The sequence below is a fragment of the Apium graveolens genome, chromosome 2 (assembly GCF_009905375.1).
Source record: "Apium graveolens cultivar Ventura chromosome 2, ASM990537v1, whole genome shotgun sequence".
In the NCBI taxonomy this organism is placed as follows: domain Eukaryota; kingdom Viridiplantae; phylum Streptophyta; class Magnoliopsida; order Apiales; family Apiaceae; genus Apium; species Apium graveolens.
In genome coordinates, this window is record NC_133648.1 from 196,514,470 (window position 1) to 196,531,704 (window position 17,235).

At 38.3% G+C, this 17,235-nt stretch overlaps 2 protein-coding genes across 2 annotated transcripts; one reads left to right on the top strand and one right to left on the bottom strand.

Annotated features, from left to right (window-relative positions):
* Positions 1-3,044: 3,044 nt before the first annotated feature.
* LOC141696136 (uncharacterized) lies at positions 3,045-3,608 on the bottom strand. Its single transcript, XM_074500323.1, has one exon. It carries the CDS (start codon positions 3,606-3,608, stop codon positions 3,045-3,047), a length of 564 nt encoding a protein of 187 aa, XP_074356424.1.
* A 1,130-nt stretch (positions 3,609-4,738) lies between these two features.
* Positions 4,739-6,072, top strand: LOC141706138 (peroxidase 5-like). The gene is made up of 2 exons (XM_074508953.1): positions 4,739-5,039; positions 5,242-6,072. The coding sequence occupies exons 1-2, from the start codon at positions 4,812-4,814 to the stop codon at positions 6,001-6,003; spliced, it is 990 nt and encodes a 329-aa protein (XP_074365054.1). The 5' UTR covers positions 4,739-4,811; the 3' UTR covers positions 6,004-6,072.
* Positions 6,073-17,235: the final 11,163 nt, after the last annotated feature.

Sequence of the window (17,235 nt, forward strand, 5' to 3'; positions counted from 1 at the left end):
GTAAACTGTTGTAAACTACGGGGGTTGAAATCGTAATTTCACCCCCTTCCCCCTTCTTCTCCGTCCTGGCCGGCCGGAACTCCATGGCCGCCGCCATGGAGCTTTTTCGGCGGCACTAAAACATTCCAGACCAACGCCAGACTGATGGGAATTAAAGGTTTTACTACCAGGGATCTATATACGTTTGCCATAACATCAACAACTCATAGAAATGGACGGAAATCTCGTCTGAAAAACGCGCCGCCGCTGGGCTCGTTTTTCCGGCGAGCTCTTTCGGGCTATCGTTCGTTAATCCTATATATACCGTTCACTTCGTCTCCAAACGATCTACAAGATGGTATAAACAATTCCAACCAATAACTCCTGAACCATATAGACCCTAATTTTCAATTTTGAGAATCAAACTCAATTTTTTATATGTTATTGAACTCCAAATTTGAAGTATAATATATCAAAATGACCTGGAAGATATAATCTACACGATTATGCCATCAAATCATATCAAAAATATCAAGAACAAAAATTCAAATTTTAATCCATAATTAATTCGAATTTAAATAATTAAATCAGAAAATACCATGATTTCTGGGCAAAAATAAATGGTTGATTCAGAAAGAAGATTTCGAGAGCTTCATTTTGATATGTTGCACTCCCGAATCGGAGTTCGATAACGTCTTCGTTTGTGCGTTTGATTTTCAAGAACGTATCGGTTTCCAGGGTTTTTCTCTGTATTTACTGTATTTTTACTGGTTGTGAATGAATAAACGAATAAGATAAAATAAGAAATATGCTATATATATTTACAGAATATTGGTTTGTTCTGGATCGTTTTGGATCGTTAAATTAGTTACTTAGCCGCTAAGTAACTGCAATAACGATCCGATTTGATATTAGTTTTGGATAATTATCCCAACCGGGCTTTTTATAAAACACTTTATACGAAAATAATGTAATATTATACCGTCTTTTGAGAATACAGGTTTTGTTGATTCACCGAAATGATTGTCTTATCGAAAATCTTGCGTCGGGCCGCGCACGGGTCAAACCGTAATCTGGATCGAAAAAGTCAAAACACGGAAAATATCTGGATTTACCAGATTAGGTTAGGAAGGAGTTTTTAGAAGAGTTTCGGGTTGTAAAAACGTAAAAACGGTTGAAGTCGGACGATTACCGGCTTTATAAAATAATTTTGTAATTATTCAGAAAATAATTAATAATTTCATAAATCATTATAAAATCATATAACACTCCATAATTTACCAGAAAAATACCTTAATTATCTATATTTTATTCTGGACATATTAAAATCAACATATTCATATTTTATTATATACAAACATCCAAATATTATTATCAATCATCAGATAATTCACCAAAAATTTATATAATATTCACATAGTAATCATATATTGATACAGATAATTACACAATATTTCCCGGATGTTACACCTCATTCCTGGCTCCCTCCTTAAGTTGACAACGTGAATGCTTCTATCATCGAGCTTTATAATCTGGCAATTGCCAGGAGTTCTCATACGCACTAAACAACCAAAAACTCTTAGATGACCAACGTCTGATTTCTTTCCTGTAAAAGCCTCGTATGGCGTTATCCCGGTTAAAGCACAAGTAGGCAACTTGTTTAGAACATACACAACATTTCTTACTGCCTCTACCCATAACATAATTGGTAAACTCATCTCCTTCAAGCTGCTTCTTGCCATCTCAACCACAGTTCGGTTTCGATGATCTACTACGCCACTTTTTGAGGCGTATAGGGCGTCGTGTAATGCCTTTCAATCCCAGCAGCCTCACAATATTTTCTGAACTCATTCGAACAAAACTCCCTTCCTCTATCAGTCCTGAGAGTCTTGATTTATTTTCCAGATTTCTTCTCGACCAAAACCCAAAACACTTTAAATGCATTGAGAGCTTCATACTTGGTTTTAAGAAAGTAAACCCATATATATCTGCTGAAATCATCGACGAGAAGTAAGAATTACATGTTTCCTGAAGTCTTTTATGGAGAGATTGGACCACAAATGTCTGCAAGGATCAAATCAAGTGCTTTCTTGGACATGTAATTCGTTTTGCTTGGAATTTGCATTCGAGTTTTCTTGGACATATGACAACCATCACAAGTACCCTTTGGCTGTTGAATGTTTGGCAACCCCGTTACCATTTTATTTCTTGTCATTAATGTCATAGCTTGGTAATTAACGTGACCCAAACGATTATGCCACAGTTTTGACACTTCTTCCACCTTAGACATCGAGCATATACCTTTACTGGTTTCGATGATTATTTTATAGACGCGATTCGATGACCTTTTCACCTTCATTAGCAGTCGTTCTTCTTTATCGAAAACCCATAGAAAATCTCCTTTCATCACCACTCTATTACCATCTTCAGAAAGTTGACCAAGACTCACATTGTTGTTCTTCAAACTGGGAATCAAATACACATCTCGCAAAGCTCTTTCTTCCCTGTTTTTGCAGACCATCACCACTGTACCCTTTCCTGCAACTTCAACCATCGATCCATCTCCGAATATGACCTGACCAGTTATGCTTTTATCTAGGTTTGTAAATTTTGCACGTGATCCAGTCATATGGTTGTTGGCTCCATTATCAAGGTACCATACAACTGAATCATTGCCATTTTCTTCTTTAGTTTCCAGCAGCGTTGGCAATACACGATATTCATCAATAATTTTCTGTTCTGCATTCCCTTCATCGATTTTTGGCATCAGTAAGGCTGGCTCATCATCATCAACCAACGCCATGTTCTCCATGTTTATAATCTCTTATTTTCTTTGCCTTTCGACATTTAACTGATATATGTCCATAGTTTTGGCAATTATAACATCGAATCTTGCTTTTGTCACGACTCCCTCGACCTCTGAAATTTGAAGATCCCTCTTTTTTTGCATGTCTCATCCATTCCTCCCGAGTAAACAATAGCTTATTTTCTTCACTTTCTCTTTTTTCCCACTCTTCCTTAGTCAGCAAAAGCTGACTTTCTTTTGGCTCTGTTTTGCCCACCAATCATTCCTCATGTGCCTTGAGAGAGCCTATGACCTCCTCCACCGACATTGTTTCAAGGTCCCCAAATTGTTCCATGGTGGATGTAATTTGTAGAAACCTCGACGGTACTGCACGTAGGAGCTTTTCCACAACGTATGATTCATCCATCTCCTCCTCCAAAGCCCTGATGTTTGTTACCAAACCATTCATTTTCAGGTGAAAATTATCGATTTGCTCACTTTCTTTCATGCCCAAAGCCTCAAATTCGGATTTCAAAGTTTGAATTTGTGCTTGTTTCACTCGATCTGCTCCTTGGCGTAGCGTCTTAATCATCTCCCACACCTCTTTGACAGTTTGTTTCTCCGCAATTGACAACAGTACTTCCTCTAGAATCCCTTGGTAGATCAGAGCCAAGGAAATCTTGTCACTTTTCTCACCACTAGCAGCTTTGGAGTCACTGTTGTCACTTTTCTCTACAATAGCAGCTTTTGGGTCACTCGGTTCAACAACACTCCAAACACCTTGTGCCTGCATGAAAATCTTCATCTTGATAGCCCAGCTCGTGTAATTGGTTTTCGTTAACATTGGTTAACTCAACCCTATGGACCCTCCCTTCAGCTTGTTAACATCCATCGCCGGTGTCTTTGACATTCACCCAGAACTTCCCACTCTAATACCAAATATTGTTAATATAGATATCAATATATAAGTATATTAACTGTTTAATATGAAACTGAGAAAGAAAAGCACATAAACTGCTCCTCAAAAACTTACACTCTTTTATTCAGCTTGACAGAATACAATATATGAAAAGACTCTAACTGAAATAAACGACATACTAGAACATGACTAAAAACTTCCTAAAAACTGTTCACTACTTAGACTTATTCGCAATCATGTACTAATGTATATTGCTGCATATAATGATTCAGACAAAACAAACATCAACTTATTCAAATAAAACACCGGTTTGAGATTAATGTCTAACAATAACCAAACCCTTCCAAGTAAACATTCTAACCTAATGATGTTGCAAGTCATTTTCTGTTAAACATCATCAGAAAGAATGTTTCAAATGACAATTAACAAGTCGGCGCGTTCTCCATTCATCTTTATCTTATGTTTTTACGTACTGTAAAAACCGGGTCAAATCATTTATATTAATACCAACTCTTACACTTAATTACTTGTTCAATTAGATCTTCTCGCCCTACAAGAAAAGAACTTAAACAACTGTTAAAACTAAGTACTGAATACAAAGTAAAAGAGAAATGTACATTTTTACTCCTGAATTATTTATGAATATTTTATTTAATCCAACCAAAGCTTGAATTTGTCTTCATTATATATTTACTTGGTTAATTATTATTTGTAAACAAAGTCAGACAATTTTTTAATATTAAATACCTTATCAACATATGTTTTGATATGTAAACATGCAGGCGTGTAGCTTCTCTAACAGCTGCAAAGCAAATGGAGTACTGGGATTTGGTTGTGATATTGTTTATGTATATTGCTCAATCTTAGCAGACATTTTCAAAGCTGGACATGGTTTTCATTTTATGACAACTTCACACGTCTCCACCTAATCGTCCTTAACAATCCTAAATTTAAACTAATTCAGCATAACCACTTTTTCCCGCGTTTTATTTACTATAAAAGCACACAAACATTTATCACTAATGCTACATTCAAAATTTCATCCACTAACGCGAAATATACTCTCTCTTGTGTTCGATTCACATACGAAGTTATTCCGGTAACAAGAAGCAGATTTTTTAATCGAAAATGATGAATTCAAAGTGCATCGGACTGGCGTTGTATTGTTGTTTAATTCTCTCCATCATTGTATCTACGATGGGAGCTTACTCGCCCCCACTTAAGGTTGGTTATTACAGGAGAAGCTGTCCACAGGCAGAGTCAATTGTTAGAAATGCTGTTAAAAAAGCTGTGTCGAAAAATCCAGGCCTTGCTGCTGGTCTCATTAGAATGCATTTCCATGACTGCTTTGTCAGGGTATGTGAAATTAAGAATTCATTCTATTTACTTTAAACATCATGTGTCTATATTTTCTATCAACGTTTTCTGTAAAATATCATCAGGTCATGTCAAGTTCTACCAGGCTTGACATGATTATATGTTTCCAAAAAGGTTTTCTTAAGTATTAATCAGAGATGTAACATCTCTTTGATTCGATGGCTTGTTTTTTATGTTTCAGGGTTGTGAAGGTTCTATATTATTGGATTCAACGCCTAATAATCTAGCTGAAAGAACTCATCCAGCGAATAATCCAAGTCTACGGGGTTTTGAAGTGATTGATAAGGCCAAATCTAAACTTGAAGCTGTATGTCCCAACAACGTGTCATGCTCAGATATACTAGCTTTCGCTGCTCGTGACAGCGCTTTTAGAGCAGGAGGCATATACTATGCAGTTCCTTCAGGGCGTCGTGATGGACGTGAGTCTGTGTTTGATGATGTTACAAATAATCTCCCTCTTGCTTCATTTACTGCCACGGAACTTGTAGACAACTTTGCACGAAAAGGATTGTCATTAGATGAAATGGTCACACTCTCTGGCGCTCATTCTATTGGCGTTTCACATTGCAGTTCATTTTCAGATCGTCTATATAAGTTTAACGCAACACATTCCCAAGATCCTTCCATGGATCCAAAATATGCTTCATTTTTGAAGAGAAAGTGTCTCAAATCTAGTTCACAAGATCCTACAGTGAATCTTGATTCGACACCTAGACATTTGGACAATCAATATTATAAGGATTTGAAGTATAAAAGAGGTTTATTGACGTCTGATCAGACTCTGTTAACGAGCCCTTTGACGTCTAAGAATGCATGGTACAACGCCAAATTTGGAACAACTTGGCGTGCTAAGTATGCTGCTGCAATGGTGCGCATGGGCTCTATAGAAGTCCTCACAGGGACAGAAGGGGAGATTCGAAAGATATGCAGGGTTGTGAACTGATCTATGATTTCTTATAATGTTGGATAGCTTTGATAGTTTAATCTTTTGGTCACAATCTTGTCAAAATCGAATAAGCGTGTCTTTATGCTTTTTTCTTGATTATATAATAAGAATTGATATGCATGTTGATAACTTATTTCTTCCCGGGTCTTCTCCTCTCTCACATACGTCAGAGCCCTGTCCACGTGGAAGCCGAAATGAGGTTAACCTGCTTCGTAGGGGACTCTGCAAAATAGAACCGGAGGGGGTGGTTTCCTGCGGCAACTCCGGTGTGAGAATAAGAAATGGGGTTTCTTGAAGAAGAAGGGGAGAGAAGAAGGAGCTATTCAAAAATATGTATAGTAGTGTGTGTATAGGTGTGTAGCAGTCAAATATTTTTCAACCCCTAAAACCCTCTTTTTGGTGCCTTTTATAGGTCCCAAGATTTAGGGTTTTTGGGGTTTGTACCTCTTCATCCTAGCCTTTGATCATTTTTGATTGGTGATTGATTGGATGGTTTTGATGGACTGTGGGGTCAGGTGTCCGTCTTCCACCAGTGTTGCCTTGGGATCTTTGCACATGAACCGCTGAGATGCAATTGTTCCATTTTGGGTAACATGAGACAGTTGACTCTTTTATCCTATGCCACATGGCACCGATGACCACCCTAGTTTGGGCCTGAGGTGTTATCTCTCTGGGCTTCTGTTCCTTTATTTGGGCTTGGTTATTCGTGGCTTATCATTTTCCTCCCACTCCCTTATGCGGTTTTTCCCGGATGGAGAGTAGTCTTCTTTTTCGGGGCGTGTGTTTTGAGCTATGTGATTCAGAATTTTTTTTTTGAATTTTTCCTTTGATTTGTGGCCCCTAGCCCCGGGGTGCTGTTGGGTACAAATCCCCGGGGTTGTGTTTGGGTAGGCTTTTTGGTTTTTGTCACTTGGAAAAAAAGTTTCATTTTTCCTTTGATTTGTGACCCTTAACCCCGGGGTGTTGTTAGATACAAGTCCCCGGGATCGTGTTTGGGTAGACCTTTTGGTTCTTGTCACTTGGAAAAAAAATTCATTTTTCCTTTGATTTGTGGCCCGTAACCCCAGGGTGTTGTTGAATACAAGTCCCCGGGGTTGTGTTTGGGTAGGTCTTTTGGCTTTTGTCACTTGGAAATTTTTTTAATTTTTTTCTTTGATTTTTGGCCCCTAACCCCGGGATGTTGTTAGATACAAGTCCCTGGGGTTGTGTTTGGGTGACTGGGTGCAGATGCGACAGGTGCATAGTACTTTAGCACTTTTCCCGGAGTGTCAGGCGGCGGTTGAGCTTCTTGTACGAATATAGGTATACATATATGTATATGTACGAAACGTTGCAGTTTCCCCCCCTTTTTTGTCCTCAAAAGTCGTTCCTGTTAAATAATTACAGTTATGTAATCATTAACTGCGGTGGTTATTTTCTGGACTCTCAGGATTGTGCCATGTGTCTTCATCCGACGGACACGATTGTGTGGCAGTTGAGTGGGTTACTACTTCGTTTGTGCCTATAAATACCCCACATTTGCCATTTCTTTTTTCTTTACGAAATTACAAACACCAAAAATCCTCCATTTTCTTTCTTCAAGGCGAACTTCGAGATTTCTGCTCTTTGAAGCTGTTCGATTTCTCTTGCTTTCTTGTAGGTGTTTGAGCCCTTCTTTTCGGTTTTTTGCTTTTTTTGTGACTGTGTTTGATTTGATGAATATTCGTAGTTTGAATCTTTGAATGCATGTGTATGAAATATCCGAGTCGGTTTAATTTTGTCATGTCGAGTTTTGGCGATTTGAATGTAGAATTGATATTGTTCCTTGTTTGGAGTTTAGGTTTGGGTTGCATAAAAAATGATTTATTTCACATAAAACTGGGCTTGTTATCTGGTTTCTGTATATGTAAGAAAAGGGGTTTTGATTTATGCCAAAAATCTGGGTTCGTGTTTGCATGTTGGTGGTTGTGTATATGCGTATGTATAGGTTGTATGATGTATTTTGGTGTTTTGATTCTAAGGTTAACTGTTTCTGAGTAGTTTTTTGTGTTTCTTTTTCTTTCCTTCCCGAAATGGCATAGACTCCGGGGTTACATGGTTAGGAGAGGTAAAAGGAAACAATTGGCTAAACTTAAACGTAGACCCGACCGTCCCCATTTCGGATTTCCCGAACATTCTTCAAGTGACTCTTCCCCGGAACCAGAGAATATGCCTCCCCGTCGCCAAGTTGTAGTTGAGGAGTTGCCTACTTTCCTTTTAAACCCCGGGAAGACTTTGGGTAGAAGAGACGGGTCTTGGGTAGATATAGATCACTATTTTATTCAGACCCGGGAGAATAGTCCCCCCCATGACTACTATTTTAGGGACCTTTCTACTGCTTATAGGCATGGGGGAATAGAGCCTTATGATGGGGCTCGCATGGATCAACTTTTCTATAACGCTCCCGGGACGGGTTATGTTCCGGCTTCCCGTCATCCCGACCTTTCGGAGTATACCTTTGAGCAAGTAGATGATGTAATGAAAACCGTTTTCCACTTTGGGGATGAGATTGAGTGGAGGTGGCCCGAGCCTCATGAGAGGGTTTATCACCGTCCTGTGGGTGGTTGGGTAGCTATTCCTTTAGAGCATCTTCGTAGCATGAGGCCCAACCTTCACCAGTTCACCAAGTCTTTATTCCGTGATGTCTACGGGATACCTTTTACTCAGCTAGCCCCGAATTCTGTTAAGTGGGTTTCCTGGTTTCTTGCCTGTTGCCACGTAAAGAAGCACCTTCCTACCTTCAAGCTTTTCCACTACCTTTTTAAGATTAAGAAGTCCACCCTGCCTCCCCTTTTTGAGTTCACAGTCAACATAGATGTTTGCGGGTTTCCTCCTTTTACCAAGAGTGCACCTGTGTTTATGTTGAACTCGCTCTAGGTTGGCACCAGGAGTTCATCTTCGTCCGGGGTGGGGACCTGGAGTTTATGCCTGTGTAAAAAACTGCTTTGAAAAATAACAGGTTCCCAACCGAGAGGCTCGGTGGAGATGCCCTGACAAAGATGTATAATTTTTTGGTGTCTCTTGGTGCCCAGTGGACCCGGGATACCTTTTTAGATAACCAAATCCTGTATAATGTTGGCTGTAAGAGCTTTACTTCAGTAGTTTTTTCCTTGTACTTTTTCTTGATGTATATTTTTGCCCTGATGTCTTTTTTCTAAACTGTTGCTCCTTGTGCAGGTCTTCCGCTCCTTAACCCTTTCCATCACGCTATGTCACAACAGTTCAAGGATTTGGCCGGAAGGTTCAAGAAGATCGGTGGAGTTATGCAGTTGGACTCTGGAAAGAAGAAGGCTGGTGTAGGTAGTGGTTCTCAAGCCCGGGATGATGGTTCTTGGGGAATAGCGTGAGGCAGAGTGCTCCGGTGGTTACTACGCCTATTGTCCCGGAGCCCGAGGAGGTTGAGGTGCTGGAGCTGGATGAAGAGGAGGTTGGAACTTTGAACCCTCGCAAGAGGAAGGCTGCGGAGGAAGCTGCTGGTGGCTCCGGAACTCCCCAGTGTAGAAGGGTTTCTTCCCCGGGCCCTACTGAGGAGGAAAGCCAGAAGCTAGTGGAGGAGGATGCGTTGAAGAACCTCTTAGCCCGGATAACTCTGGATGATCGTCGGAACGAGATGTTCGAAAACTATGCCCCCCTGCTGACTTCGAGTGCTATGCCAAGGAGGATCTGGATACCTTCCTTGATCATCTTGTTCGGGATGTTTCAGAGGTAAGAGTGTTCCCTTATTATCTTTTTTCTTCTTCCCTTTGCATCAGTGCTGGAGCTGGATGAAGAGGAGGTTGGAACTTTGAACCCTCGCAAGAGGAAGGCTGCGGAGGAAACTGCTGGTGGCTCCGGAATTCCCCAGCGTAGAAGGGTTTCTGATTCGGGCCCTACTGAGGAGGAGAGCCAGAAGCTAGTGGAGGAGGATGCGTTGAAGAACCTCTTAGCCCGTATGACTCTGGATGATCGTCGGAACGAGATGTTCGAAAACTATGCCTCCCCTGCTGACTTCGAGTGCTATGCCAAGGAGGATCTGGATACCTTCCTTGATCATCTTGTTCGGGATGTTTCAGAGGTAAGAGAGTTCCCTTATTATCTTTTTTCTTCTTCCCTTTGCATCAGTATTGAGTCATCTCTTTTCAGGCTAATGCTCGGATCATCGGCTGCTCTACCATTCTTGCTTTAATATATGATTCCTGAAGATATATTAATATCATCAGTCCATTTCTTTCCTCGTTGAAACTAACTAAGGCTCAAATTAAATGTAAATAACATGTCACTTAAATTCTCATATATTAACAAGATCTGAAATTTATAGCAAGGGAATAACACTGGTAAATCATAACACCGTGTAAAATAAAGATTTTGATGCCGCATACATAATATTATATATAAATATATAGTTGTTTATAAATCAACAATGGAAGTTTAACGGCAAGAAGCACCCCCTCCGCCACATTCAACATTCACCTTGACAGCTTCCTCTTTCTTGACGCTAGTAACATCTGCAACAGTCTCTTTTTTCTCAACCTTTGCAGCATTCAAGACCTGATAATTTTTAACTTTCTTGACTGGTTCGAGCTTGGAAACTTCCACTTTGGGCATTTTCATGGTCACCAACGGCTCTTTCTTAGGAGTAGTCACAGCCCTTGTAGACGGGCAGCAACTCCTTGCTGAACAGCAGCTCCTTGCTGAACAGCAGCTCTTTCTATCCATTTTACAAATTTTTTTATTTCTTATAACAAAGTACTGATCAAAAGCGTTGGTAGAATCTTTATGGGTGTGGAGAAAGTAGCGAGCAAGTAGAGCAATATATAGTTGCATAGTTGGGCGCATTGTGGTATGCCTCAAATATTATTTAATATTTAAGACTAATATTTAAAGAAATACTTTCTTTATTCAACTAGCCAACCTCCTGAAATGAGGTCGTGGTTTTATATTTATAGAGAATCCGAAATGAGCTATTATTTACAAATAGACCTCTTGGGATTTTACAGAAGGTGTTACATAATTATTACAACTAACATTACATGAAAAATGTCAATAGACAACGGTTATGCACTGATGTGAAAAAATTCTAAAAACCGATGTCTACGTGGGTGCATGTAGTAAAAGGCCCCTATTTTTCATATCGGTTTTGGACCGATGTGAAAGATAGTATAATACATTGTTTCTAAATAATAACTGATGTATTAGATATACTAAGACATCGGTCAATAACTGATTTGTAAAAAAAGAAACGATGTTAATTGTACTTATACAACAACTCTTCTGTACATAAAAACGATGTATTTGTACAATTAAAACAAGACATGTAAAATTCATATACCATAATCACAAGATCAAAACCGTAAAAATTAGAACAAAACTAGAAATGAAGAAAACAAAAATGCTCCAAAGTCATGTTTATCTCATGGAAATATAATCTCCCGACTATTAGCATATTTGCTCTGATTTTATATTAAATCACATCTAGATGTTAGTTATCTAGGCCTACATTTTGATCAAATATATAGTGCATTTTCACGAGATTATATTACCTAATGAGGAAGTTGTTTATAATAATCCCACAATGAACTAGAAAGTGTTCAAAACTTGTTCTTTGGGATCATTTTAATGAACAACATATTTGATAAAATGAGTACAATCATAAATTATGAAGGAAATATGATCCTTGCACACAAACACAACCCAACACTCTTTTTTTTGCTGAAGATATACTCTTATTAAGAATATGTCAGCTCATACAAATTCAAACTTACTAAACCCCTAAGCTCTGAACAAGAAGTGACATACAAATTCATATTACTAAACCCATGAAAGTCAAAATCATACTAATCAGACCCGAGCTCTGTAACATCAAAAGAAATACATAGCTGGATAAAATATATTAGAATTTAGATACCTCGAAGAGAAGCATTGGGATAAAGACTATGAGCACGTTAGAGCAATATAAGGAGACAAGAACAAGGTGAAACATGAGGAGGCAACTGAGAAGTACTCCTGCAAAATACACTATCTAAATTCTCCAGATCTGTCAAAAGAAGTCTGTAGAAAAAAGATGAATTAAACCAAAAATTGAATTTTGAAAAGAAATCAGAATAAAACTTACTAATTGAGAGCAGGTTCTAGCTAGGGTTCAATCTTATTTGCACAAATTGACCAATCTTCAACCTCCTTTGCAGGTAATCGTATTTTGTCGAAACCAAGGTTTTGATAAATAGAAATCTAGGAATTAAATTAGGAATTTCATGTCTAGGGTTCGAATTAGGGGTTTAGTAAGTTACGGTTTTGATTTGGGGATGAAGAATGAGAGTGACAGCGAGAAAGAGAGAAAATCGAGGAATGAAAGAAAAGAGGAAGAGAGTGAGAAAGAGAGAAAGTCGGGAGAGAGAAAGAGATATGAGAGAGTTTAGTGTGGGGGGAATATTTAGAGATACAGAGATAAAATGTAAGGGGGGAAACGTTTTAATCAAAGAGGGAAGGAGGCCGCATAAGTTTTTGGTTTTTTAAAAGGTAGTTTAGACATCAGTTTTTTTATAAATAATGTAAAAAACGGTCTTTAACATCATTTTGGAACAAACTGATGTTAAAAACATTTTTAACATTGGTCCTTAATGACAGCGATATCTATGAGGTGATGTCTATTGGTCTTTTTCTTGTAGTGTAAGTCTTCTTGGGCCTTCCCTCCTACTCCAAGTCCCAACATTTGTCACCCCTCTCTTTTTGTGCAATATCTCTAGATTTGCTTTGTGTATTTTTTAGGAGGTAAAATGTGATCGTAATTAAAGTTAGTACAGTAATAGAAAATAATGAGGAAGAATAAAATGAAATGAAAGAAAATAAAATAGTAAATAAATAAGGACAAGCATAGGGTGTAAAAATAAGTGATTTCATTATACTTTTTTTCCGCAAGAATATATACTGCAGTTTCTTGTTTTTATGTGCCCATTCAGTTGTTTCCCATTCAGTTTCCCTTCCTGTCAATCAAAAGGAGTTCGTCGGTTGCCTCTGAAGTTCATTTCATCTCCTCCCCTATTCCTTTAAGTTTTCTTTCATTTCTACTTTTAAAACTAGTCGGTACTTAAGGTCTGGTTAAGGTAAAAAGCTTGTTTTTTATGTTCTTTGTAAAGTCTTGTTTATCTTGTTCATGGCCGCCAATAGTTCACCTTCTTTCGTGCAAACCATTTTTGGTCGCAACCCCGAGAAGAGACCTCTTGAAGAGGGTGATCAAGAATCATAGAATATGGAATATGGAATGCACGGCATCCCGTTGATTTTGTTTCACTATGGCCTTCGATTACCCATGCATCCATTCTATTTTGCGATGTATGAGGTGATAGGATGTGGCATTGGTAAGCTGGCCCCGAACTTGATTGCGCAGCTAAGTGTCTTTGTTGCTTTGTGTTATGATAAGAATAGGATACCGTATGTCAAGTTGTTCTTCTCTATCTATGGGGTACGGTACCACGAGAGACAGGTTTATTTCGATACTCGACATAGGAGAATGAAGATAGTTGTGTCACATCTTCTAATTCTGGTTATCATTCTAAGTGGCTATACATAGGTGGGCCTGATTTGGAGTTTGTTAGGCCGTGTCGAAAGATTAGTAGCATAAATATCGAACAACTTAATGGCTTGAATAAGTATGATTCTTATTATTTAGATAGGTTTCATGGCTCGAGGTCTGTTTATACTCATTTGCAGTTAAAAATTTTGAAGTTTTTGGAGGAGCATAACCGTAAGGCTTATATTTTTGAAAGATTGTGTATATTTTCACTTACGTGTTTTGAATAATAAGACTTTGACACTGGTTGGCAACCGGGTTTTGATGACTAACACAGTTAATCCTCAGGTTTGTCAAGAGGCGGTTCGTGTGGAGATTCAGTTGTCAGAGCGTTGGACTGGGAGTGTGACCCTGCCTTTGCGATTGTTTAAGATTTTCAACCTTCCTCAGGATCAAGTGGATTACGAGGGTCGAAGGCGAGATGAGTTAGTTGATCATTGTAAAGGTCGAACTGGCCGGGTGAGAATAATTTATATCTGAAAGTTTCCTTTCTTTGATTAATTCGTTTTATGGTTTTGTTGTAGCTTATGCTCTTTGTTTCTTTTGACTGTTAGATTCTTGCAGACTTTGTTAGGACGAAAACATGCGCTAATATTCACGCAAGTATACGCGATCACAAGTAATATAGAATTAATTCTAGTTCATTCCCACAGAGTCTGGTTTAGGTTAATTTCAAATAATTTACTTATACAATAATGGTATGATTATTATTCAATGTTATGATGATAACAAGTTGAGATTGTTTATAACTAAGAATTAACTAACATGCTATAACTAAGAGATTAAAAGGTTGACTTACTATATGAGACAAACATTAGATTCTAACTTCATTACTACTTCATTCAATAGCCTTTTGTTCTTAACCTTAGCATGCAGTGGTGATGACAACTAATCAGATAACACGAAACTAGTAAACGCCAACCTTCGTTGTACAAATACCCTACTACCAAACATCCACAAAAGAGATAGAAGCTGAATAGACACCGAATATGTTGAGACCCTATATGTCTATAGAATTTGACAACATAACGGTTTAATCTGCAAGTTATCTATTGTGATTACATAGGGCAAGTAAGATGGTTAAAATTACCTACGAATCATGCATAACAAATACATGAACCTATGCTAGCATGGCAAGTTCTAAACCTCTATATTCACTTTCGCTTCAATAGAGATTAACACGCTATCTTATAAGTTCGCGATGCTCGTCAGATGAATAGGCACAACCAATACTGGGATATCATAAAGTCACCACACACTAAGGTATCAAAACAAATTAACTAATGAAATCCATAAGTAAATCCGCTAGAACCCCACGATAACGATTAGTTCATAACCGAATTTATCACCACCTTGGGTTCCGATAAAAGCATGGTATAATAAACTAAGTCTTTATAAACTGAATAATAATCAAAGTATGTAATCAAGAGTAATAGGTTCAACAAACAAGAAAACTAGCATCCAAGATTATAACTTAAAACAAAGAATCATAAATATAAACTAGATCCTCTTCGCCTTGGTTGTATTTGTGCTCCTAGCTCTTCTCGTTGTCTTCTCGTTAGTCTCTGTTATGAAAAACATCTTTTTTAGGCTTTATATACACTGTAGAATAATCCTGGGCTTCAAACTCTCAAAATCTAAGTAGAAACAGAATTTTAAAAACCTGGCCTGGCACGGCCGCGCGCTCTCCCAGCGCGGGCGCGCTGTACTTCTGTTGTTCTGGCGCGGTCGCGTAATATCACAGCGTGGACAAGCTGAACTTGTGGAGAAAATTCAATTTCTTATTTTCTTGGCTGGTTTTTTATGGTGATTCATGAGCAAACATTCAGGACACCTTCCGAACACCAATTTAGCACCAAAGCAATGTTAAATCTCCTTATCCCTTTATCTACGCCTGAAATGCAAAACATTACAAAAACGTATCAAAAACACAAATAACTTGAGTACAAAACACCAATTCGAGCCTTTATAGGACGTTATAAGTGGACATGAATGTCACTTAACACACCCCCAAACTTGAACCGATGCTTGTCCTCAAGCATGAACAGACTCAAAGAACAAGAAATAAAAATGCATGAATGCAACTACATGAATGCAACGATCCCCTCAGAATAACTAAACCAATCGATGAGCAATATCTCAACAAATGCAGTTACTCGGACAAAGATCAATCAAATCCCACAATTCAACTTACAAGTCAGAAACGTGTGTGTGTGAGCAAATGCATAAAAGATATACTATCGCAACTAGATCAATAATCATGACTCACTACTCATCAAGGTAATCACAAGGTTATAAATAGAATAAAAGCTAAACTCAAAATAATTGACAATATTTCAATTTTATTGGAGTTATACAAGGATTCATGCTTTTATTCACAACACATAATAACACAAATATGCTTATTTGACTGTGTAATAAGTGAGGTCCATAAAAGACTTATACAATAATACACATGTAGCGAGCGTTAGGTTAGTGGATCCCATACTCCACTAGGCACAAAGTCCCCTAAGAACTTAATAACTCAAGTATTAAAGAGCCCACTCCTGATCAATTATGCATAACACCTATTTTTTCTTTTTTTTCTTTTTTTTTCTTTTTTTCCATTTTTTTCTCTCTTTTTCACATGATTTCTGAACGAGTGTGTTTCCTCCATCTCGCTCAACCCTAGACTACTCATATTAAATGAGTCGGCTACTAGCCATTTGACACCTAGCCACAACAACTAGCAATGAAATCCAATATTTTTTCCAATTTTTAAATATCCATGTTATTTTACCATTAAGAGAATACCCTAAATTCTAAATACAAACAAGTGATTAAACCTTGACAAACAACAAACCATGGCCATGATCTAGCACGCAAGCAACCTATAAGTCTTAGTGAAATTTTTCTTGCTTCTAGCATGTAGATCAACTTGATAGGACTTAACATCACTACACTAGCATCAATATCACAAATCAATCGGTAAAGTAAACCAATGGATCATGTTATAATGCAAATGCAACTGTATGCAACATACTAACATGCATTCTAAATAATAGAAAACAAGTAAATAAAAAAAACTACATGACATATGCAACTATATGAACTAAACTGCATGACATATGCAAACTATCTAGACATACACAAACATATTCCTTAACTACCACCCCAAACTTAAAATATTCACTATCCTCAGTGAAGGTAATAGTAAGGAATCAGCCATACCTACTCGGAATCAGGATCATCACCCTCAATGGGTGGAGTATTCAGAGTGTCAGGAGGCGGGTACATAGAGTCCTCACCAAATACTGGCCACTAGATGTCAACTCATGTGGCTCTGAATGCAGTCCCCAACGCCTGGGTAAGGTCCTGTGCAAACCTATTATAGATGTCATGCATCGCATCCATTCTCCTCATCAAGCGCCTATACTGCGCCGAACCCAAACCAGCACTATCCTCAACATCATGATGTTGCTGCTGATGCGACTGTGAAGGACCAGCTTCACCTAGCTGATGTCTCCAAGATGCTCTGCTGGCCTGAGTCGTACCACCAGCATATGCCTGATCAGCCGGCCTTCCACCTGGCAAGTGATCATATGAATAACCGAGCTCCTTTTCATCCGGCTTCCCACCGTAACACTCCTGCATACTCAAAAGCGTGGAACTTTCAATAGGAGCAC

Bases quoted from the DNA above. Each gene is read 5' to 3' on its own strand.
- LOC141696136 (XM_074500323.1), bottom strand. From the start codon at position 3,608: ATGTTAACGAAAACCAATTACACGAGCTGGGCTATCAAGATGAAGATT.
- LOC141706138 (XM_074508953.1), top strand. From the start codon at position 4,812: ATGATGAATTCAAAGTGCATCGGACTGGCGTTGTATTGTTGTTTAATT. The intron at 5,040-5,241 runs GTATGTGAAATT...TTTATGTTTCAG, and splicing joins TCCATGACTGCTTTGTCAGG to GGTTGTGAAGGTTCTATATT.